This window comes from Poecilia mexicana, unplaced genomic scaffold (assembly GCF_051168715.1).
Source record: "Poecilia mexicana isolate PSO_F unplaced genomic scaffold, ASM5116871v1 scaffold_13, whole genome shotgun sequence".
In the NCBI taxonomy this organism is placed as follows: Eukaryota; Metazoa; Chordata; class Actinopteri; order Cyprinodontiformes; family Poeciliidae; genus Poecilia; species Poecilia mexicana.
In genome coordinates, this window is record NW_028263382.1 from 6,305,538 (window position 1) to 6,326,776 (window position 21,239).

Consider the following 21,239-nt stretch of genomic DNA (forward strand, 5'->3'; position numbering starts at 1 on the left):
TTCTGGAGAAAGTTAGCAAGAACTTAACTGAACAAAGAAACCAGGGGCTGAAACAGTAATGGGTTCAATTCACATTTTACAGAGTTTGGATCTGGTTTACTGATCTCAGTTTTAATTTACTAAATGACTGTAACTCCTTCAAAGAGCCTCAGAAACCGAGTTACTGTCTGGACAAACAGAACCATAAACAGAACCAAACCCAAAAACAGAAACTAAAGAGCTTAGAACAAAAACCAAGACTAGCAGACAAGAACAGGAACCCATAACAGAAGCTAAAGACAGAATCCTGAAAGAAAACTTAAAAAATTAGAACAAAAACCAAAACCAGTAAACAAGACCAAAAGAAAACAGGCTGATGGATGGATGGATGGATGGATGGATGGACGGACGGACGGCCGGATGGACGGACGGAGGTCTCGTCACTTCACTTCAGATGACCGACCGCTCACCATGATTCTTGTTCTGGTTCTGTTGTCGGTTTCATCCTGTGAAAAGGAAGTTGTTCCTACCAACTGTCACCTCATGCTTGGTTTCAGGCTCTTCCTTAGAAGGTTCCTATCAGTTTGTAAAACATCCTGATTTGGTCCGCCTTCCTTTACATGAGGGTCAGGTCGGTCAGAGCACCTTTAATTTCAGTCTGTCTACATAATTTGGTTGTACTGGTGTAAATTTGAGTTATTGTGAATTTCTGTGTGGAAATGAACTGAACCTGGTTTTATGTTGAAAGGACAAACTGTTTCGGATTGGATGGATGAATCTGAACCATCACTCAATGAAACCTTGTTTTAGTCCAGTGGTTCTCTGGTTTCATTCTGGTACTATCCCAGTTTCTGTCCCAAGGTGCTCTGGTTTCAGCCTGATGGTCAATTTGTCGTATTTCTGGTTTCTGTCTGGTTCTTCTCTATTTTCAGTTCTTTGGTCTTCGAGTTTTAGTCCACTGGTTGTCTGGTTTTGGTTTGGTGATCCATTGGTTTTATTTCTGGTTTCAGTCCAGTATTACCATGGTTTCTGTGCTGTTGTTGCTAGGTTTCAGTCCCATAAGCCTCTGGTTTCAGTCCTGCTGATCTCTGGTTTTGGTTTGTTGGTCCATTGGTTTCAGTCCAAGGGGTTCTGTTGTCAGTCCTGTGGTCTTCTGGGTTCTGTTCTTTCACTCTCTGGTTTTGGTTTGCTTTAAAAATGTTGATCAGGAAGCCATATAAGATCACGTCTGATCAGGAAGCCATATTGGATCACATTTGATCAGGCGGCCATGTTGGATCACATCTAATCAGGCGGCCATGTTGAATCACGCCTGGGTCATTTCCTGTCTGCAACATTTCATGTTTGTTTTATTTACCTAATTTATTCCTCATACCAGTTTCAAAATAAGAGCCTATTTTACATTTACATATTTTTTATTTTGTTCTGCTTTCTGCTGAAAGATGGCGGCCATGTTGGAGGGAAATGGTTCTGGGTGGGAAGGAGCCGGATGTGTTTTGAGCAGACTTTATTGACACTTCGTTCTATCCACATCAAGCTGAAGGAAATGAGTGGAGCAGGCAGACATGTTGAAGACGTGAGGCTTACCTGAGGACCAGCGAGGACTCACACTCCCTCCATCCCTCCTTCAGTCCTCCCTCTGCTCAGATGGAGTGATGGAGCTTCCTGATGGCCGGAACTCAGAGGAAACGATGACTCTGATGTTTTTCTGCGGCAGCGATAATCCACCCTTCAACACCTCCTGCTGTCACAGCCTCCTCCTCCCCTCCTTTCCTCCTCTCCTCCTTCCCTCCGTCCTGTCATAAATCCTCACAGCTCTCAGCCTTCGGCCGCGCACGCAACGGTCGGCTCAAGAAGCAGGAGGCTGAAACCACGGCAACCTGACAGCATCCTCAGCCTGCTGGCTCCTCCTCCTGCTGACGGTGGCTCGGCGTGTGTGTGTGGGTGTGTGTGTGTGTGTGTGTGTGTGTGTGCGTGTGTGTGTGTGTGTGATGAGGTCACATGGTGTTTCTCCACCGCCGTGTGATGTCACAGCTCTCTGATTTTCTGACCAGTGATTCAGACCCAGGAACTGGACTCAGTTCAGTTCCTGTTGGATCAATGAGTGAAGTAGAAATGAACATTTATCGTATCATTAATCATTAATTTTAATGAATTCCTTACCATGATAAGATTTTGATTTATTTTTCTTATGATAAATTCCAAATAAAACTGTCTGTATTGTCAGGATTGTTATTTTGCTATTTTTTAAAACTGTTTGTTCAATAAAAGTGCATTAATATCAATTAATTTGAAAATATAATTAAATTCAGTTTCTGTCAGTACTTACCTAAAAAAGAAGCAATAAATAGCTCTTATCGTCACATTTGTCATTATAATAGAACCAGAAAACATTGTGATAAAACTTTTCACCCGCCCCTACAGTGAAACAGTCCTAACATCAGTCAACAGAACCAGAACCAGAACCAGTGTGATTTCTATCACTAAATTGCACAAAGCCACTGCTTTTAATCATATTTTCACATTTACTGAAACTCTCATTACACAAGCAGTGAACAAAATAGTAAAACTAACAGTTTTGTCGGGGTTTTAAACATCATTATATGGAATTTATTGTGTCAACGATAAATCAAAATTTTATCTTGACAAGAAATTTATCACGATAAATGATGCAATAAATGTCCAACTTTAGAGATTCAGGATCAGACACTTTAGAGACATTTTTGTCCAGAAACATCCCAGTTCGTCTGCTGGTTCTGGTCTGGATTCCTGAGGGAACCAGCTGCTCAATAACCAGTTGGACTGATCACATTTAGTGACTGATTTACTGAAATTATTCTGCAGATCTTCCTGAGTTTTTAAAATCAGAACCAGCAGCTGAAAAAGTATTTTTTTACTGATAAATTTAATGTTTGTGCAGGTCCACTTCACGGTCTCATTCTTCTTTACTCCTGAATCCCACTTGATCACATCACTTTAAAAAACCTCAAAAACGAACATATTCATGTTCCTGAAATGATTCCAGAGTATTTAGATCCATCTGGACAGAAAGAGAATCATAAACATAAAACAAACACAAATAAAATGTTTTAATAATGAGTGCTGTACCTTTATTATCTTTATGTTTTAACCATCCTAACTTCTGCAGTCTGAGTTTTTGACCTCAGGGTCAGAAAGCACTCAGGACATCAGCAGATATGAAACTGCATATTGTTCTACCGCAATGCATTCTGGGTACAGAGTAAATGTAATTTGCTGCACCGTGTCACGGGTGGAGAGCATGAGGAACACCAACAAAAAAGCTCTCAAAACAATTTATATGTATGAATTTTTGCATGTATCTGTTTAATCAGCATCTCTGGTTGTTTGTTTATTTAAGTATATTTTTCTGTAAACCTCATTTTTTGTTTTTTTGTATATTTTCCACTTGTTCAATAAGCTTTATTTAAAAAGTAACTTTATTTATGTAGAACCTTTCACAGTTCAGAAACCACAAAGTGTTTTACAAAATAAGATATAAAAACACAGAAGATAAACTGAAGGAGAGATAAAACAGAATATGTGACATAAAACAAGATAAAACTAATTAAAAGCCAATCTGAATGAATGTGTCTTCAGCTGCTTTTTAAAACTATGAAGAATATTAAAGAATACATAAAGAGAGGAAATGAAACTGCTGTGTACACAGACTTCAAAATAAGAGCATGAACATAAACATCTAATTACTTGAGGGATTCATAAAGTCGATCAACATAAATGTCCAATTTTATTCAACTGAAATTTAAAAAACAGACAAATTAGAACTAAAATTTATCTGGAGAATTAAAGCTAAAGACGTTAAATGTTTCCAAAGATAGCTAAAATGCTAAAGTGCTAAACAAAAAATTAGCTCTGCCACTAGCGCATTAGCAGATTAGCAATAGTTTACGCTCTGTTGCCCAAAACGAACTTTGACTGTCCTGAATCTGATTAGTTGATTTATTTTATATAATAATTGATAATTTTCTTTGCTTTTGGGTTTAATGTGATCACGAGTCGCTCATTCAAGGCTCGGTGTTGGACTTTAACTGGACTTGTTTGGGTTTAAGTCAAACTCTCAGATTTTTGCTACTAAAGAAAATAAATAAGACTCCATAACAGACTCTGTGTGTGAAAAATGTTCATCCTGAACACAGAACCGGTCAGATGGTTCTGATCGGGTTCATTAAGGACAGGTGAACTGAGGTTCTGGTCGGGTCGGTTCTAACGGTACCACGATGGATCAGCTGAGGATGGACTCCTTCACATCTCCTCCTTCTGCTTCTCTGCTGCCATTTACCACTGCTGGTCACGTGACTTCATACCTTTTGGTGAGTGTGACATCAGAGTGACATCACTCCGATTTGACCCAATGAGTTTGACTTCCTGTAGTCACGTGACTGTCACCTCTGGTGTGATTATATAACTTCAGATACAGTTTAATGTGATTTTGCATCATTTAGTCACACACTTGAAACAAAGCTATTATATTATAAAATATAATATAATATTATAAAATATAATATAATATAATATTATAGATGAGAAGTGTGAGTAATCCTGAGGACCAGACTGTAAAAATGCCTCCTCACATAAAAGGTCACGTGATTTAATTGCTGTTTAATTAATAAATTAACTAAGTAATTAATTTAGTTAATTAATCAAACCTTCTCCTCTCAGCTTCTCCCTGACTCCATCTCAGGACTCCGTAATGCGCATGCGCCGCGTTCTGCAGCAGTCCGTGCGCTGCCGTGTGTGGGTGAGTCAGCGCGCATTCTCTTACGTGCGCGCGAGTGTGTGTGTGTGTGTGTGTGTGTGTGTGTGTGTGTGTGTGTGCGTGTGTGTGTGTGTGTGTGCTGGGCTCCAGAGCGAGCATCGCTGACAGACCCAACGGATCGCTGCAAGCGCAGATTAATTAGCCCGGTTCGGATCAGCCCGGCGCCGCACCAGCATGTCGTCCGCCCCAGAAGTCCAGAACCAAGAACCGAACCAGGAGCCGCCGAAAGAGACGAACGCGGAGCAGAAACCGGAGGAGAAAGAGGCGCTGGGGGAAGAGAAGGATGCGGCGAAGGAGGAGGTGAAGGTGGAAGAGAAGGAGGAGAAAACGGAGGAGAAAAAGGAGGAGAAGAAGAAAGAGGAGGAAGAGAAGGACAAGAAGAAGAAGGAGCAGAAAAAGGAGAAGAAGGAGGAGAAGAAGGAATCATGGAAGGATTTCATCTACAACCCTCGGACCGGAGAGTTCCTGGGCCGAACCGCCAGCAGCTGGGGTAAGAGGCGGCCTGGGCCGCGCACCAGGCTCGGTTCTGATCGATTCAACCGAACCGAAGCTCGGCATGGTATATTCATTTATCAAAGGTTCTGCTGCTGCGGCCCGAACCGAACTCAGCCAATATCCGGACAATAATGAGTTAATGTTTAATGATGTCAAATATGTGCAGATTATATTCATGGTGCAGGTTTAATGGACCAGTCCAGATTAATAAACCAGTCCAGATTAACAAACCAGTCCAGATTAATGGACCAGTCCAGATTAATGGACCAGTCCAGATTAATAATAAACCAGTCCAGATTAACAAACCAGTCCAGATTAATAAACCAGTCCAGATTAACAAACCAGTCCAGATTAGCAAACCAGTCCAGATTAATGGACCAGTCCAGATTAATAATAAACCAGTCCAGATTAACAAACCAGTCCAGATTAATAAACCAGTCCAGATTAAAAATAAACCAGTCCAGATTAATAATAAACCAGTCCAGATTAATAAACCAGTCCAGATTAATAATAAACCAGTCCAGATTAATAAACCAGTCCAGATTAACAAACCAGTCCAGAATAATAAACCAGTCCAGATTAACAAACCAGTCCAGATTAAGAAACCAGTCCAGATTAACAAACCAGTCCAGATTAATAAACCAGTCCAGATTAATGGACCAGTCCAAATTAATAATAAACCAGTCCAGATTAATGGACCAGTCCAAATTAATAATAAACCAGTCCAGATTAACAAACCAGTCCAGATTAATAAACCAGTCCAGATTAATAAACCAGTCCAGATTAATGGACCAGTCCAGATTAACAAACCAGTCCAGATTAATGGACCAGTCCAGATTAATGGACCAGTCCAGATTAACAAACCAGACCAGATTAATAAACCAGTCCAGATTAATGGACCAGTCCAGATTAACAAACCAGACCAGATTAATAAACCAGTCCAGATTAACAAACCAGTCCAGATTAATAAACCAGTCCAGATTAATGGACCAGTCCAGATTAACAAACCAGACCAGATTAATAAACCAGTCCAGATTAACAAACCAGTCCAGATTAACAAACCAGTCCAGATTAATGGACCAGTCCAGATTAATAAACCAGACCAGATTAATAAACCAGTCCAGATTAATGGACCAGTCCAGATTAATGGACCAGTCCAGATTAATAAACCAGACCATATTAATAAACCAGTCCAGATTAACAAACCAGTCCAGATTAATGGACCAGTCCAGATTAATAAACCAGACCAGATTAATAAACCAGTCCGGATTAATGGACCAGTCCAGATTAATGGACCAGTCCAGATTAATAAACCAGACCATATTAATAAACCAGTCCAGATTAACAAACCAGTCCAGATTAATGGACCAGTCCAGATTAATGGACCAGTCCAGATTAATGGACCAGTCCAGATTAATAAACCAGACCATATTAATAAACCAGTCCAGATTAACAAACCAGTCCAGATTAATGGACCAGTCCAGATTAGTACCAGTTCAGCTCATTAGATGGGTCCAGAATATGAAACCCGTCCAGTTTATTAAACCAGATCAGACTCCCGTAAAACCAGTTCGGCTCTGAATTTCACCATCTTCTGACCTAAATGTTTAAACGTTGATCAAAATAAACTAAAATAAAAGCTTTTCAGTATTTTTCTCTGTTTTCTTTCGTCATAACCGTTTTACCAAAAATAATTTTACAATTTAATGAATGAATTCACAAACCTAAAGCTTTAATTTACTAACTTTTTTGTTTCAATTAAAAGTGTAACGTTTTGCCAGAGGAAATAAAAAAGTGGAATCATTTTCATGCGGTGAGTTTCATTTTGTTGCAGCTACTTCCTGTTACCGTCCTCCATTAATGGAATTAAATTACAATAACACAAATACGCTCTTTATGCAGTTTTTGTTCCTAAAAATAATTTATTTTTATAAAGATGAACGATCATCCGGAACATTTATGCGGGTCACACAAAGTTCAGTAGCTGAAACTGTTTGGCTGACATGGTAAGAACGGCCGCCAGGGGGCAGCAGTGAGTAAAGGTCAAAATCTGACGGAAAATTAATTCAAATGATGAACGCAGCCATTAGAACGAGTTTAACGTCAAAAGAACTTCACAGACTGCTAGCGGATTCCTGCGACTGCGTATCTGACAGGAAGGTCATGAGAGAAACAAGAAGTGAGACAAAGTAAAGTGCAGCCACTCTGGGAGAAAATACAAACTAAAATCTTTTGCAAAAAAAGCATTTTAAGGGCTTAGAAGAAAATAATGAAAAAGTGAAAGGTTGATGTTGTTCTAGCCCGTTTTTGGTTGATATTCTCGCCTGAAAACTGGATCTTATGAGTCCGGTTGGTCTGAAGAGGGACTGTAGAGTCAGAACCTGAATGTCTGGAAAACATTGGATCGGCGCATGAAGAGTTGGACGCTATTGCCTTGTCCTTAAAGCTGCAGTAACTTTAATAAATAAAATGTTTTTTACATATTTGTTAAAACTCTCCCATGTTTTAATAAATTATGAGAAATATAATCTAAGAAGATTGATCTCCTCTTTAAGCTACTACTGAAGAAAAGCACAGCTACCAACCAAAATCAACCAATCAGAGCCAGGAGGAGGGGCTTAGTGCTGTCAATCATCCATATGTACTGCTGCTAAATGTGCTAATGGAGAAATAACTTAACATTACAGGAAAATAGTTTTTCTGTTGTCATCGGTTGCCAGTCTAGGTGTGGGGGCATGATTGACAGCACTAAGTCCCGCCTCCTGGATCTGATTGGTTGTTTCTAGTTAGCAGTGGGGGAAGGCAGAGAAGCTCATTTTTTTCACATTTTATCTGTCTCAGCTAACTGTCACGACATGGCGAGTTTTAATAAAAACATAAGAAAATAATTTTTTTAAATATAAAAATTAGATGCTGCAGCTTTAAGGCAACGTTATCAGGCAGTGACCAGAGTTTGGACAGAAAATGAAGATCAGCCGACTCAGAAGATTCTAGTTTGACCTGTCAGGAGTCGTTACTAGGCTCTAACAAGGCTGAGACGTACAGTACTTTAAATATCCAAGAACCAGTTCTGCCCCCTGGTGGCTGGTGTAGATATGGGCGCTACATGTCTTTCCAAGGTCCTGAACTTCTTACTATCCATCCATTTTCTTGCACCTTGTCCCTTTGTGGGGTTGGGGGGGTTGCTGGTGCCTCTCCAGCTAATGTTCCGGGCGAGAGGCGGGGTCACCCTGGACTAGGGCTGAAACGATTCCTCGAATGATTCGAGTACCTCGATTACTAAAATTCCTCGAGGAAAATTTACCTGCCTCGAAGCTTCGTTAATTTATGTTTTATTAGTTAGCGCACCGTGTTCCGACCGGGACTTCATTTGCGTTGCGCGGAGCTCTCACTTCCGCCTCTGAGTTGTTGACAAAAGCTAAGTCTCAGCGGCATAAAGTCCAATCTTCAAGATTGGCCCGTGGGGATTTTATTGATTGATGATAATGCCCGACTTTTTATCGTTTTTGGGGAACCAATAAGCATCCTTAAAATGACTGGGGAATGCCTGGAGTACGGCAGGATTTCTCCTCCGGGGCTGCTGGTTGAAAGCGAACGGCGGGAAGAGCGCTGAGGTGAGCGGATAGCCTGAACAGGGCGGGCGGCTGAGTAGCTGATGCTTACCGTGTAAATGTAGCTTTACCGACGAACCGCACAATAAATTTCATATCCCGGTCTGAAGAAACGGGTGGCGGAGCGCATCGTACATGGCTGGTAGATGAGTTTCTGAGTGTGACCAGTGAAGGTGTCGTAAATATCCCGTATTGCTTCCCCCGTGTTCGTCCCCCGGTCTAACGGTTCGTCAGTCCGCTGGTCTATTTCCTCCCCTCCACCCCATGTTCGTTCATTCGCCCTCTCCTCCCAGTCCAGGCGACATTTCCCGTATTTTCAAACCCAAAGCGTGACAGGTTAGGTGGCAAGGTGAGTTTAATTAATCTATTAAACTCACTGAAGATGAATACATAAACTAAAAGCTGGATTGTAGACATTTTTTATAAGCATATTTGTGAGCCTGCCTCTTTGTTATTAAATTCAATATAATTTCAGATTTTTCTATAACTTTTCTTCTGGTTAACTTAGAAAGTGAGCTATTATTGTTACAGGTTAGTTTTCTAAACTACAAAAAAGCAACTGTTAGGGATGCTCAAATATGAAAAATTGGACTGATATTGATATCTGATAGTAACACCGGTATTATGCCAGATTTACCAATATTTCATTTTATATTTTTTTTATCCGATTACTCGATTAATCGTAAGAATAATCGATAGATTACTCGATTACTAAAATATTCGTTTACAACAGCCCTACCCTGGACAGGGCGCCAGTCTGTCACAGGGCAACACAGAGACATACAGGACAAACACCATGCACACACCTAGGGAGAATTTAGAGGAAGCCGGAGTACCCGGAGAGAACCCACCATGCACAGGGAGAACATGCAGACTCCATGCAGAAAGACCCCGGGCCGGGAATTGAACCCAGAACCTTCTTGCTGCAAGGCAACAGTTCTACCAACTGCACCACTGTGCAGCCCTACTTCTTACTAATAAACCAAAATATTAAGAAAACTGGTGAGAAAAAAGAAATATGTGCCTCCTTATAGGTTTAGAGAAAAATAAACGTAAAACTGATTAATATCTGACTAACTGGCCTTTAACAAGAGGTCTTTTGAGTTTGGGCCCCATCTGTTCTGGTTCAGCCACATTGGAAGGTTTTCTAACATGATCAGCCTGTTTAAGACCAATAATTGATTGGTGTTCAATCATTTTGAAGACCAAACCTTTAGGCTAGGCTCGTTTGATGTGATCATTTAGAGCCAAACTTGAAAATGATTGATAAATCTGACTAACTCCACAGTTCTAACTCTCACCTGGATGGAGTTTGAACCTGTTCCTGCTATCAGCTCACCTGAAATAAATTTCTACTTTTTCTGGTTTTAAGCCAACAGAAATCCTTCTGCTATCGTTATCAGTTTGTTCCATCAGACTTCAGTGTTTGGTCCTTATCCTTATCTGCTCTCTGCTGGATACCACCAGATTTCTGGACTGTCTGCTTCTGTAGAAATGTTTAAAATTGGACTCAGATTATTTTTGCTTCATCTGCTGCCTCTGTTTGTTTGACAGCCCAGTTTACTCAAATCAAACCAACTGACACCACATCTGAAGGCTCAGTCAGAGTTGTCTGAACATTTACTGCATAACTGCTCCCTGAAGATGTATTGTTAAGCTGATATGTGCTCCTTCATGCATTATTCAAACAGACATTAATGCTGAGATATTTTACTAATGTGTCAGCAGTTAAATGTGCCCACAAATCAAATCGATTCTGAATAAACCAGAGTTAAATGTTGCTTTTAGCGGATATCTGGGCTGCAACGAGACACTGAAACTTACTACGTCAACTCATAGCTGAACACATTTAACATTATATAAAAACATTCAGTTAATTTACTTTTTATTTTCAAGTATTTGACATCAACTCTCTTCTTCATGAAAGGGAAACAAAAAAGGAGTTGCATCAGATTTTAGCGGTTGGAGGATTTCTCTTTTGTTTTTAGCTAAAGATCAAGAGCCAGCGCTTGGCTAGCACGTTTGTTTTGATTGTATTTACCCAGAATGCCCTGAGCTGTAGTCCACTTCCTGCTTTTGCCCGAGTTCGATTAGCATCCACACCTCACCAAACGAACCGGACTTTCCAGGCAGACGGACTGGACTTGGATTAAAGCGGACGAAACAGTGCTGGTGGGAGTGCAGCCTTAAAATTACATTAATAACAAAGCTATTGCTACCTATATGTGATTTTTTTTCCATTGTAGTCTGAAAAAGAAATAATTTGTACCATTTCCATTTATGTTATTAAATCGGGTTCGTAGCCGATCGTTTTCAAATGTCTGCAGTCTGAACCGTCGTGTCGCATTTTATCCGACTTTTACATCATTGACGTGAAACATGCGTCATAATTCTGCAGCAGAAGAAGACAGACGGTAAATCTGCACATAAACAATGTCTGGAAATGATTTAATGAAGTGATGAAAGAAGTCTGAGTCAGTGAACGCATCACATACCAACCTCCTGGTCCGACTCCATTGCCAGACAGAACCGGGTCAGAAGCTGCAGTCAGTGCTTCACTGAAGACCGTTGCTGTTTGATGGACTTTCTTTTTATCTGCTTCCTTCGTCTTGTTATGATCTGGTGATGATCTCAGCTTGCATTGGTAAATAAATTTAAAATCCATCCATAGAAGGCGACGTCCTTTGTTACTGCCGTAAACAGAAGTCTGCTGTGTGACGTCTATGTCCTTCTTCTGCGCATGCGGGTCACTTTGTTGTCGTAATACAGAAGTCCAATTGCTACTGCATTTAATTAGTAATACGAATAAAATCGGATATCAGCAAAAAATATAAATTGAGCATTAAAATTTGCTGTGTGTGTAGACTTAGTTACCAAATGAATTAATTTAGACATAATTCTAGCCACTAGATGGGAGCAAAAACAAAAAAGGATTTTTGGAATGTGTTAAATATGCATAAACAGGCATTGGTGGTGTGGAATAACCTCATTGGGTTTGTGATGATTTGAGGCAAACTGTGTTAAATGAAGAATGAGATAAAGGAATGATAAAAAATATTTCATTTATCCTGTTCAGCATCACAACATGAAAGAGGAGAACTAAACTTTGGGAGCGATTTTTTCGAGGAGTTGATTCTTTTCGCAATCAACTGGATGCTTGTGCTCCTTTAATACTAAGTAAAATAAATAAAGTCTTTATTGTCATTGTACTGTCCTGTACAGAGTACACAGGAGCAATGAAATTGGGGCTACAAAATGACAACAAATGCAAAAGAAACGTGTTGTACCAAAATTATTTTGAAATTTTAAAAAGACTATTTGTCTATAAAATTTAAAAGAAATAAAAAAAAATGTCCATCTGCATTAATTGCTGTTGCTTTCAGGTTATATTTGCCTGTAGAACTGTGGTTGGGGGCCACACAAATTCATCCAGAGGACTGCACACGGTCCCCAAGCCACACTTTGGACACCTCTGGTTTAAGCCAACTGCAGTCACTTAGCCAACACTTTCACTTCCTGTTTGTTTCTGCAGATATAAACAAAGAAATGTTTGATTTTTTTCCTTTAGGTCTCATTTTCCTCTTCTACCTCATCTTTTATGGCGTCCTGACGGGAATGTTCATCCTCACCATATGGGTGATGCTGCAGACGCTGGATGACGCCGTTCCCCGGCACCAGGACCGCCTGGCCTCTCCAGGTGACCCCACCGCCACTGCCAGCTGCTGCATGATGCTGCATAACGCTGCAGGATGCTGCAGGATGCTGCATAACGTTGCAGGATGCTGCATAACGTTGCAGGATGCTGCATAACGCTGCATGATGCATAATGCTGCATAATGCTGCATGATGCTGCATAACGCTGCAGGATGCTGCAGGATGCTGCATAACGTTGCAGGATGCAGCGTGATGCTGCTAGCTGCTGCAGGATGCAGCATGATGCTGCTAGCTGCTGCAGGATGCAGCATGATGCTGCTAGCTGCTGCAGGATGCAGCATGATGCTGCTAGCTGCTGCAGGATGCAGCATGATGCTGCTAGCTGCTGCAGGATGCAGCATGATGCTGCTAGCTGCTGCAGGATGCTGCAGCTGTGTTCTCTCTGCCTCATGACTTCATGCGTTGCTTCGTTTCAGGTCTGGTTGTTCGTCCTCATGCTGTTGAGATTTCCTACAACCGCTCGGATCCAACTAATTACAACCCGTACGTCCAGCAGCTGCACGACCTTCTGCAGCGTGAGTCAAACCCAGATACTCCATGTTTTAGAGCACATGTGTCCAACTCAAGGCACGGGGGCCAAATCCGACCCGCCAGAGCTTTTTTTGTGGCCCTCCAGCCTCCAGAAGGGAGACACAAAGAGAACCTTCAAGATAACAATTGTGTGCCTAAAGGGGCAGTATTATGTGTTTTCCAGGCACATTGTACCATTTTATACCATAATCAGGTAACAATGTTACCTTTATGACTCAAAGACATTTTACTTCCTAATTTAACGCCTTGAAATTGGGCCTGTCTCTTTAAAAACTCCCCCTCTTTCTGAAGCTCTGCCTGCAGGAAGTCATCCCAACATGGCTCCTCTACTAATCTGTTTTTACCAGCGTTGCTCTGAGCAGCAGCTCCTATAATGAGCTCAGCAGCTCCACCAGGTGTTTGCTAATGGCTCCTGGATAGTCTGAAGGATCTGAGTGGGGGAGGAGCTGCGCCTCGAAGGCGCTCTCTCACATTTACTATCAAACTCTCTTTCAGAGTTTGATTGCAATGGAAGTTAACTTAAAATTTCAGTTTCTGATTGGACCCCAGGCAGGAGTAGGCGGGTTTTCACGGACAGAAAAATAGCTGAGCGGCAGCGACTCACAGAGGCAACTAATATTTTAAATGGCATCTTAGCGCTCCCACAGCACTGTCAGCATTACCAGAAGTGTTTAGAAGCCGACAGCCATCGGAAACCCCATCTATCAGTGGGATAGCCGCCTCTTTGGAAATGGCAGTAATGCCAGCCTGCACTCGATTTTAATGTGCGCGACAGCACAAGTTATGGCGCTCTTTTCAAAATAAAAGCACACCTCCGGTTTATGTTTGATTCACACGTCAAGTTTCTCTCCGGCGGCTTTGTGTTAACGACATTATGTATCTGAATTATATATATAGTGTGGACAAACAAATCCTGTAAAGCACATATGTGCAACCTCAGTTAAAATTGGTCTTATAGGTGTCCCTGTGTCACCCTGAAGTGAGAGAAGTACCTGGTAAGGTATTGTTGATGTAATCTGAAAGACTTTTTGCATGTCAAATGTCAGCAATTTTGATTGAGGTAGCACATATGTGGTTTACAGAATTTTTTGCCCACATAATATGTTTTACTTTATTTTCAGATACATGATTTCCTTTAGCAAATCAATTAACACAAAGTTTTACATTTTTAAAGCTGCAGTAGAGAAACAGGAATCAAACATAAACCAGAGATACGCTTTTATTTTGAAAAGCCTGCCTGGGGTCCAATCAGAAACTGATATTTTACGGTAACTTCCGTTGCATGAATCTAAGAGAGTTTGTAAGTTTTGGCCCATGGGGCCTCTCATATGATCGATATGGAACCAAAAGTGAATATCACCAGCTGACAATATTCATGATCTTGATGAAAATGAGTTTGGCTCCCCAGGATGTCGTTTTCTATTAGTGCTGATGCTTTCACAACAAAAGCCCATTTCCTGTTTGCAGAGTACAACGACAGCATCCAGGAGGGGAACGACTTGTGTCTGGTGGGCGAATACACGGACCAGGACGACCAGCCCAAGAAGAAGGTCTGCCAGTTCAAACGCAGCAATCTGCGCCAGTGCTCCGGTTTGCCGGACGCCAGCTTTGGCTACGCTGAGGGGCAGCCCTGCGTCATCATCAAGCTGAACCGGGTCAGTACAGAACCAGCATTAACTCAGGGTACTTTAAATGGTTGGACGTGTTGTGTGTGTCTGGGAGGAGTTTAATTCACTCAGACCATTTCAAAGCTCTCAGATTTTAACACAAAAATCAGCTTTTATTGCTGAATCAGATAAAAACAAAGTCCATACCATCTTTTCTCACCAGAGGGCGCTGTGGTTGTTTGTACTACTCAGTATTAGAATCAGGCTAAGAAAAATATAACTATGGGAGTAAAGTTTTAATAGGATGAAGTTATAATGTTAAAGAATAAAGTCAAAATAAGAGAATTAAGACATATTATGACTTTATTTTAATATTAAAACAACTTTATTGTGGTATTATAATGACTTTATTCTTGTAACATTGTGACTTTATTTTTGCATTATTACATCTTTCTTCTTGTGTCATTACATCTTTAATATGGTAATAATGGATTTATTTGCATATTATTGCGACTTTATTTTCCTAATATTATGATTTTATTGTCATATTATTGTGATTTTATCCTTGCATTATTATGACTTTTTGCAACTTATTTTGACTTTATTCTCATTTGACTATTACTGTTTTATTGTGACTTTATTATTGCGATTTTATTTTCTTATTATTTCAACTTTATTCTTGTGTTGTGACTTCATTTGTGTATTGATATGAATTTATTCTCTTAATTAAATTTAGTAACTTTTTTTCTGAGCCATACTCCATCATATGCTTTATCGTTATTTTTTTCTTGTGGGATAAATGGATTGTTCTTGCAGACTGAACTCCAGTAAAGACATAAATTGTAGTTTTTTTTGATAACCTGAAAACAAAATTAGAAGAAATTCGTCATTATTTAGTTATCATGGAGCTTTAGCTGTTAGAGTGTGAGATTTCTAATAAATCAAAAAGCAATAACTCCATTTGTGTCTGCAGGTCATTGGACTGAAACCCGAAGGAGATCCGTACATCAACTGTACCGCCAAGGTAATGGCCTAACATCAATCCCATCATGCACCTGTGAAGTTTTGTGTGTGTAGATGTTTAGTATCTGCTGTGAATGAGCACAGAAACGGAACCAGTCTGTGTTTTCTGCAGAGAAACACCCCGCTGCAGATGATTTACTTCCCGCCTGAAGGTCGTCTGGATAAGATGTTTTTCCCGTATTACGGCAAGATCGCTCACGTGAGTAAAGGCTGTTTGCTTCTCACATGCACAGAGGAACTGAAAACACTAATAGAAAAATAAATTCATGACTTCATGACTCTAGATTATTTATTTTGCACCATTTTTCTGAAACTTTTCAGAAAAAAAATCTCATTGAGTTCCAAAGTCTTTCTTGCAATACCCTTAGTGGCCACATGATGTCGCCACTGCCAACTATGAAAGCTTGTCTGAGACAGTGAAGCTATTTTATTATGTTGTTATAGTTTAATGAAATGATGTGCACTATATAGTACACTATTTTGGTAAAAGTATTAAGTTACTTACCTTCATGTGTACATGAATAGGAGTGCAGATCCATTTTTGATCAAAAAAGTTCAATATGACGTTGGAAATATCTTCAGATCTACTCAGAAGGTTAAAGTTGTAGGGTGTGTTTCTTCCAGAAAGCTACTTGTGAGGTGAGACACTGATGTTGGACTAGATGGATTTGGGTCGTAGAAAACAATCCATTTTTGCATTACATGCTCCTTTCACTTGTTTGCTGGAAGTGAAAATAGGCATAAAAGTTTGTTTCCATTTGTAAGATGAGACCAATATATAATCATTGCTTTTTTTAATTACAATATCACAACAACCACATATTAAGGAATATTATCTTAGGTAAAAATAAGAAAATAATGATGCGATATTTTCTTGGGGGTGCTATGACTTTTCCAGGGAGAGCTACAGCGCCCCCTAGCGCTGCTACTGTGAAGAAAAAGTTTACATCAGCAGAGAGCCATCCAGAAGTTAGAAAGAAAAGGGATTAACAGGCTATACTTCAACTTGAAAGAAAGTTTTGATTGTTCTTCAGGAGATAAAACACTTTGAAGCTTTACAGAAACTTTTGGACATAAATTAAAATATTTACCCAGAAAAAGCTGCTGGTTATCAACCCGACATCATCAGAAACAGAGAGAAAAAGCTAGAGATGTTTTATTAGACAGCTTTTTGCACCTTAAACCAAAATGAACTCGATAAAATGTGTCGTATGTGTTTAGCTGATTCTCTCCTCACATGCCAGATTGCTGCCAGGTCGGTGTGATCCGAACCAGAACGTTTACCTCTGACTCTGCTTGTGTCTGCAGCCAGATTACGTCCAGCCGCTGGTGGCCGTCAAGCTGCTGCTAACTAAGGAGGACTACAACGTGGAGCAGACGGTGGAATGTAAAGTGGAGGGATCCAACCTGCGCAACAGCGACGAGCGGGACAAGTATCTGGGTCGGGTCACTTTCCGGGTCAAAGTGTTTCAGTAAACGCTTGGTGCAATTTTACACCGAAACTAATTTTAAATTCAGGAAACTTTTAGCCCAGACCTGATCTGCTCCTGCAAGTCTGAATCAACTGGATCCAACAATCAAATCTGGACCGCCGAGGTTTAACGACACACTGCCAGAACCTCCGCAGCATCCTCGTGGTTCAGCCCAGTTTGACAGATAGCTCACCCGTTTCTGTTCTGCGCAGCTTAAAGAAGAAGAGCTGCGGTGGATCCTGTTGAGGCGCTGGGAGCAGATCAGGTCTGATGTGGAAGCATGTGAGCCCAGAGCACATCAGTGTGTTGTTTTTAGACTTTTCTATGTTAGTGAGATAATAAAAAGTAATCTGATTCCTATCGTGAGTCGCAGGGCAGCGCAGCAGAGTCCGCCTGAGATAGCAAACACTTTTCATTAAAAGTCACATGGTCAAAAATCAAAGAATAGTGCAATATTTTCCATAATTCTGACCGGGATGTTCTGGTTCTGCAGCAGAACAAACAGATAATTCATACTTACAGCAGGAAAGTATCGCTTCTTAACTTTCTTTAGTTAAAATCTCAGAATGAACATTAATATTACTAATCCATAGAAATAACAATAAGTGTGTTTGTAACCGGTGGATAAAAAGCTTGGTTTAGAGACAGGTTTGGAAAGCAAGCCACCTTGATTCAGGATACCGGGTCAGCAGAACCGGTGCTGCAGGAAGAACCGAGTCCTGAGTTATTGCAGCTGATGCTAATGCTGATTGCTAAGGGACGTGTCAGATTGTAATCTGGTTTTCTTGGAGTTAAGTTGTTTGAAATACAACCCAGTGTAAATAGTGTAAATCTGACCCTTATCTGGCAAAATGAATTTAGGGGAAGCCAAGTGGGCTAAATATTTTCAAAGTTAGCAAAAGCAGTAAAGTGCTAAACAAGCAACTTGCTCCCATATTAACATATTAGTGGGTTAATAGAAGTGATAAAAGGCTTCATCCAACCATTAACCACGAGTGACAGGAAAAGTTGTTCTTGTTGAGAATTTACCCAAAAATTGTGGAAAAATTTTGAAATTCTGCCAGGGTACGAAAACTTATGAGCTCAACTTCAACTTCAGCAGGCAGATAAACAAGAATCCTAACAAAAAGGGGGAAAAAATAGACTTTGGCATGACTTCAGTAGGTTAGCCAGCCTGGAGGAATCTGCTTGTCGGACCAGGGTTCAAATACCGGACGAGCCCCCAATTACTGCCAGCTTAGCTCAGATCATGAAGAAGGGAATCAGTCCTGACACTAGGTCAGTTTGACACTTAGTTTACGTTACAGTGAAACATCAGATGTTGTCACTTGTTTACATGTGCAGATTTCTGAAGATGGGAACAGAAAACTAGCGAATTAAATGAGTCATGAAGACAAAGACCTAACAGTTTGGTTCAACAGAGCCAAACTGTTGATCCAAAAGATTTCCAGACAGCTGTTGGGTCACAGATGGGAAATAAATATCCCACTTCCAGGATCCTATTGGCCCATTTAGACTAATACTGACACTATATTTATGAGTAATAGCTACCAAAAAGTATTTAGTGACCAATTAAAAAGTGACTTCCACTGCGCTGCCCTTCCCCCATCCGTGGAAAATTTAGCAAAAGAAAGATTTAACCTAATACAGTTATTATTTTAGCAGATTTTATTATTTATCTATTTATTTCTCAGATTTGTGAGATCATATTCATCAAGTGTATTTTTTTTTGTTCTGTTTATCAGCCTGTACAGTTTTTAAAATGTGAACTACGTGTGATTGTAATGAGTTTTTGTGTGACCATCAAACACCATGAAACGTATCAGCAGAGTTACAATTAGAGAAAAGCTGTTATGGCATCACTGCTGTTTAAATGTGCTGTGAAATCTTTTGTTTTCTTCACAATAACAGAGAAATCGCTACAAAAAACATAAAATGAACTAATGATGAAAAATAAACTGAATAAAATGATGAATCAACTCTGCTCTAAATAAATTATACATCTTCTAAAATGTGCTCCCTCGTTCTTTATCTTTATCACTAAGGAGTCTCAACATGCTTCAGTGTTGTGCGATGTTTTATTTGGACAGGACGGCTACTTACTCTCCTAGATTCCTGTGAATAAAAAAGGGGTGGAGCCTCACAGAGACACTGATCAGGTAGAAAAACAAACACTTCAATTGTTTCAACTCCATTTTGATGGGATGGCGAAGAAGAAAGACGAACTGATTCAGGTGAGAGTTACTTCTTGTTTTTTCAGTCTTCAGCACTTTGGTTCATATATTGATCTAAAACTGATTGGATACAACAACTGTTGGACCAATCAGAATCCAGATCAGCTTTAAGTCTCAATGTTTTGATTTGCTCTTTAGTTCAGATCTTCGTAAGCTGGAGAACTGACTGACGAAGAAAGCGTGGAAATCAAAACTTCAGAGACATGAAATACAATGATGCACATTTCACTGTTACCACAAACTGAATCTGGTGAAACGACTTTTCACATTTCTGTGAGGATTAACTTAAACCAGGAGACAGAGAATACGAAAGTTAAGAACATTTCTGCTAGCGGGATCTCTGGATAGACCTGTTTATCTTGATTTTTTAATTATGAGATCACTGTAGGCGAGATAACACTGAGGTTAAAGGAATTTGTTTTGATCTCTGCTCTAAAACTGGAAGAGAGAGGTTATGGTTGACTAGAAGTTTTTCTGGGTGAAACAAAACAAAGTTAAATGTTAAAATCATTAACTGATTCAGTACAAAATAAATTACAGGTGTGAAAATGTCGTTAAATTCTTGACCTACTATTGAACTTCCACCATAAGGTGTCAGAAAGTAAAATACAAATGTTGCTAAAAGAGAGAAAATACAAAATAAAAGTACAGGGATTTAAATGAAAGATTTAAACAACACTTACACCAAATTCTTCTGCTTTCTGCTGATTGTGTTGAAAAAGGAGGAGTCATCGGTCAATGGTGCTGCAAGCAGCTCTCATCCCCCGAAGGTCCTCTCACCTCCTGCACAGGAGAAGAAGAGTCCCGAGTGATGGTTCTGCGAGCAGCTCTCATCGGTCGATGGTGAAGGAAGCAGCTCTCATAATCCGAAGCTCCTCTCACCTCGTGCACAGGAGAAGAAGAGTCCCGAGTGATGGTTCTGCGAGCAGCTCTCATCGGTCGATGGTGAAGGAAGCAGCTCTCATCCCCCGAAGCTCCTCTCACCTCCTGCACAGGAGAAGAAGAGTCCAGAGTGATCCTGAGTTATGGTTCCGGCACAGCTTTCATAGTTCACAGAGACACACAGATCGTATTGTAACGCTTTGAAGCAGAACAATGGGAAGCCACCACGATAGTGAAAAAAAAAAGAAAAAAGCAACTCAATCCCAAAATGCCACCTTGTTTCTGCAACTCTAGGACAGAGACGTTGCACTATAATGCTGCTGAGAATCGTTTTATTGTTCTAACTTCAATGTCCATCTCATCTTTGCTCAGTCCTCTCATTGTTATTATCAATGTTTTGTTTTGGATCATTTTCTGTGCCATGACTGAGTTCTATTAGTGTCTGAGGGCGGTCGCCTTTGGAGGAGGGGCCATAGGATAATTTTTTCCCTCTATATAAGTAAAACACTTAAACAGGCCAACAGAGGGTTTTTCGATCCTATACTAACAGAACTCTCGATCATGGGAAATCAATGACCTTTGGGTGATCCACTGTTATTTAATCTCATCAATCGTCATTTCAGCCAACGTACTGGAAAAAACTCAAACTTAGCCATATTTAGAAAGATTGAGTTGTTGTAAACAGTCACGTAGGATCCAAGAGTCCAGGGTACTAAGTCATATGATGACTGTGTGAACTCCATACAGACTTTGCATGACACTCTTTAAGAAAAATGCCCCGTTTTGTATGAAATGTTGGAGTTTTCTATGAATTTTCTGATTGTGACTTGTATAATGCAGATGTGTAAATAAACCTCCCACATTGGCCTGATAAGTTTGTGTGATAATTTGGCCAG

The 21,239-nt window shown here is 40.2% G+C and overlaps 1 protein-coding gene across 1 annotated transcript; it reads left to right on the forward strand.

Moving 5' to 3' along the window:
- Positions 1-4,828: 4,828 nt before the first annotated feature.
- On the forward strand, positions 4,829-21,217 carry LOC106914287 (sodium/potassium-transporting ATPase subunit beta-3-like). The gene is made up of 8 exons (XM_014980983.2): positions 4,829-5,264; positions 12,449-12,577; positions 13,011-13,109; positions 14,593-14,780; positions 15,706-15,756; positions 15,868-15,954; positions 17,064-19,461; positions 20,184-21,217. Exons 1-7 carry the CDS (start codon positions 4,949-4,951, stop codon positions 17,229-17,231), a joined length of 1,038 nt encoding a protein of 345 aa, XP_014836469.2. The 5' UTR covers positions 4,829-4,948; the 3' UTR covers positions 17,232-19,461; positions 20,184-21,217.
- Positions 21,218-21,239: the final 22 nt, after the last annotated feature.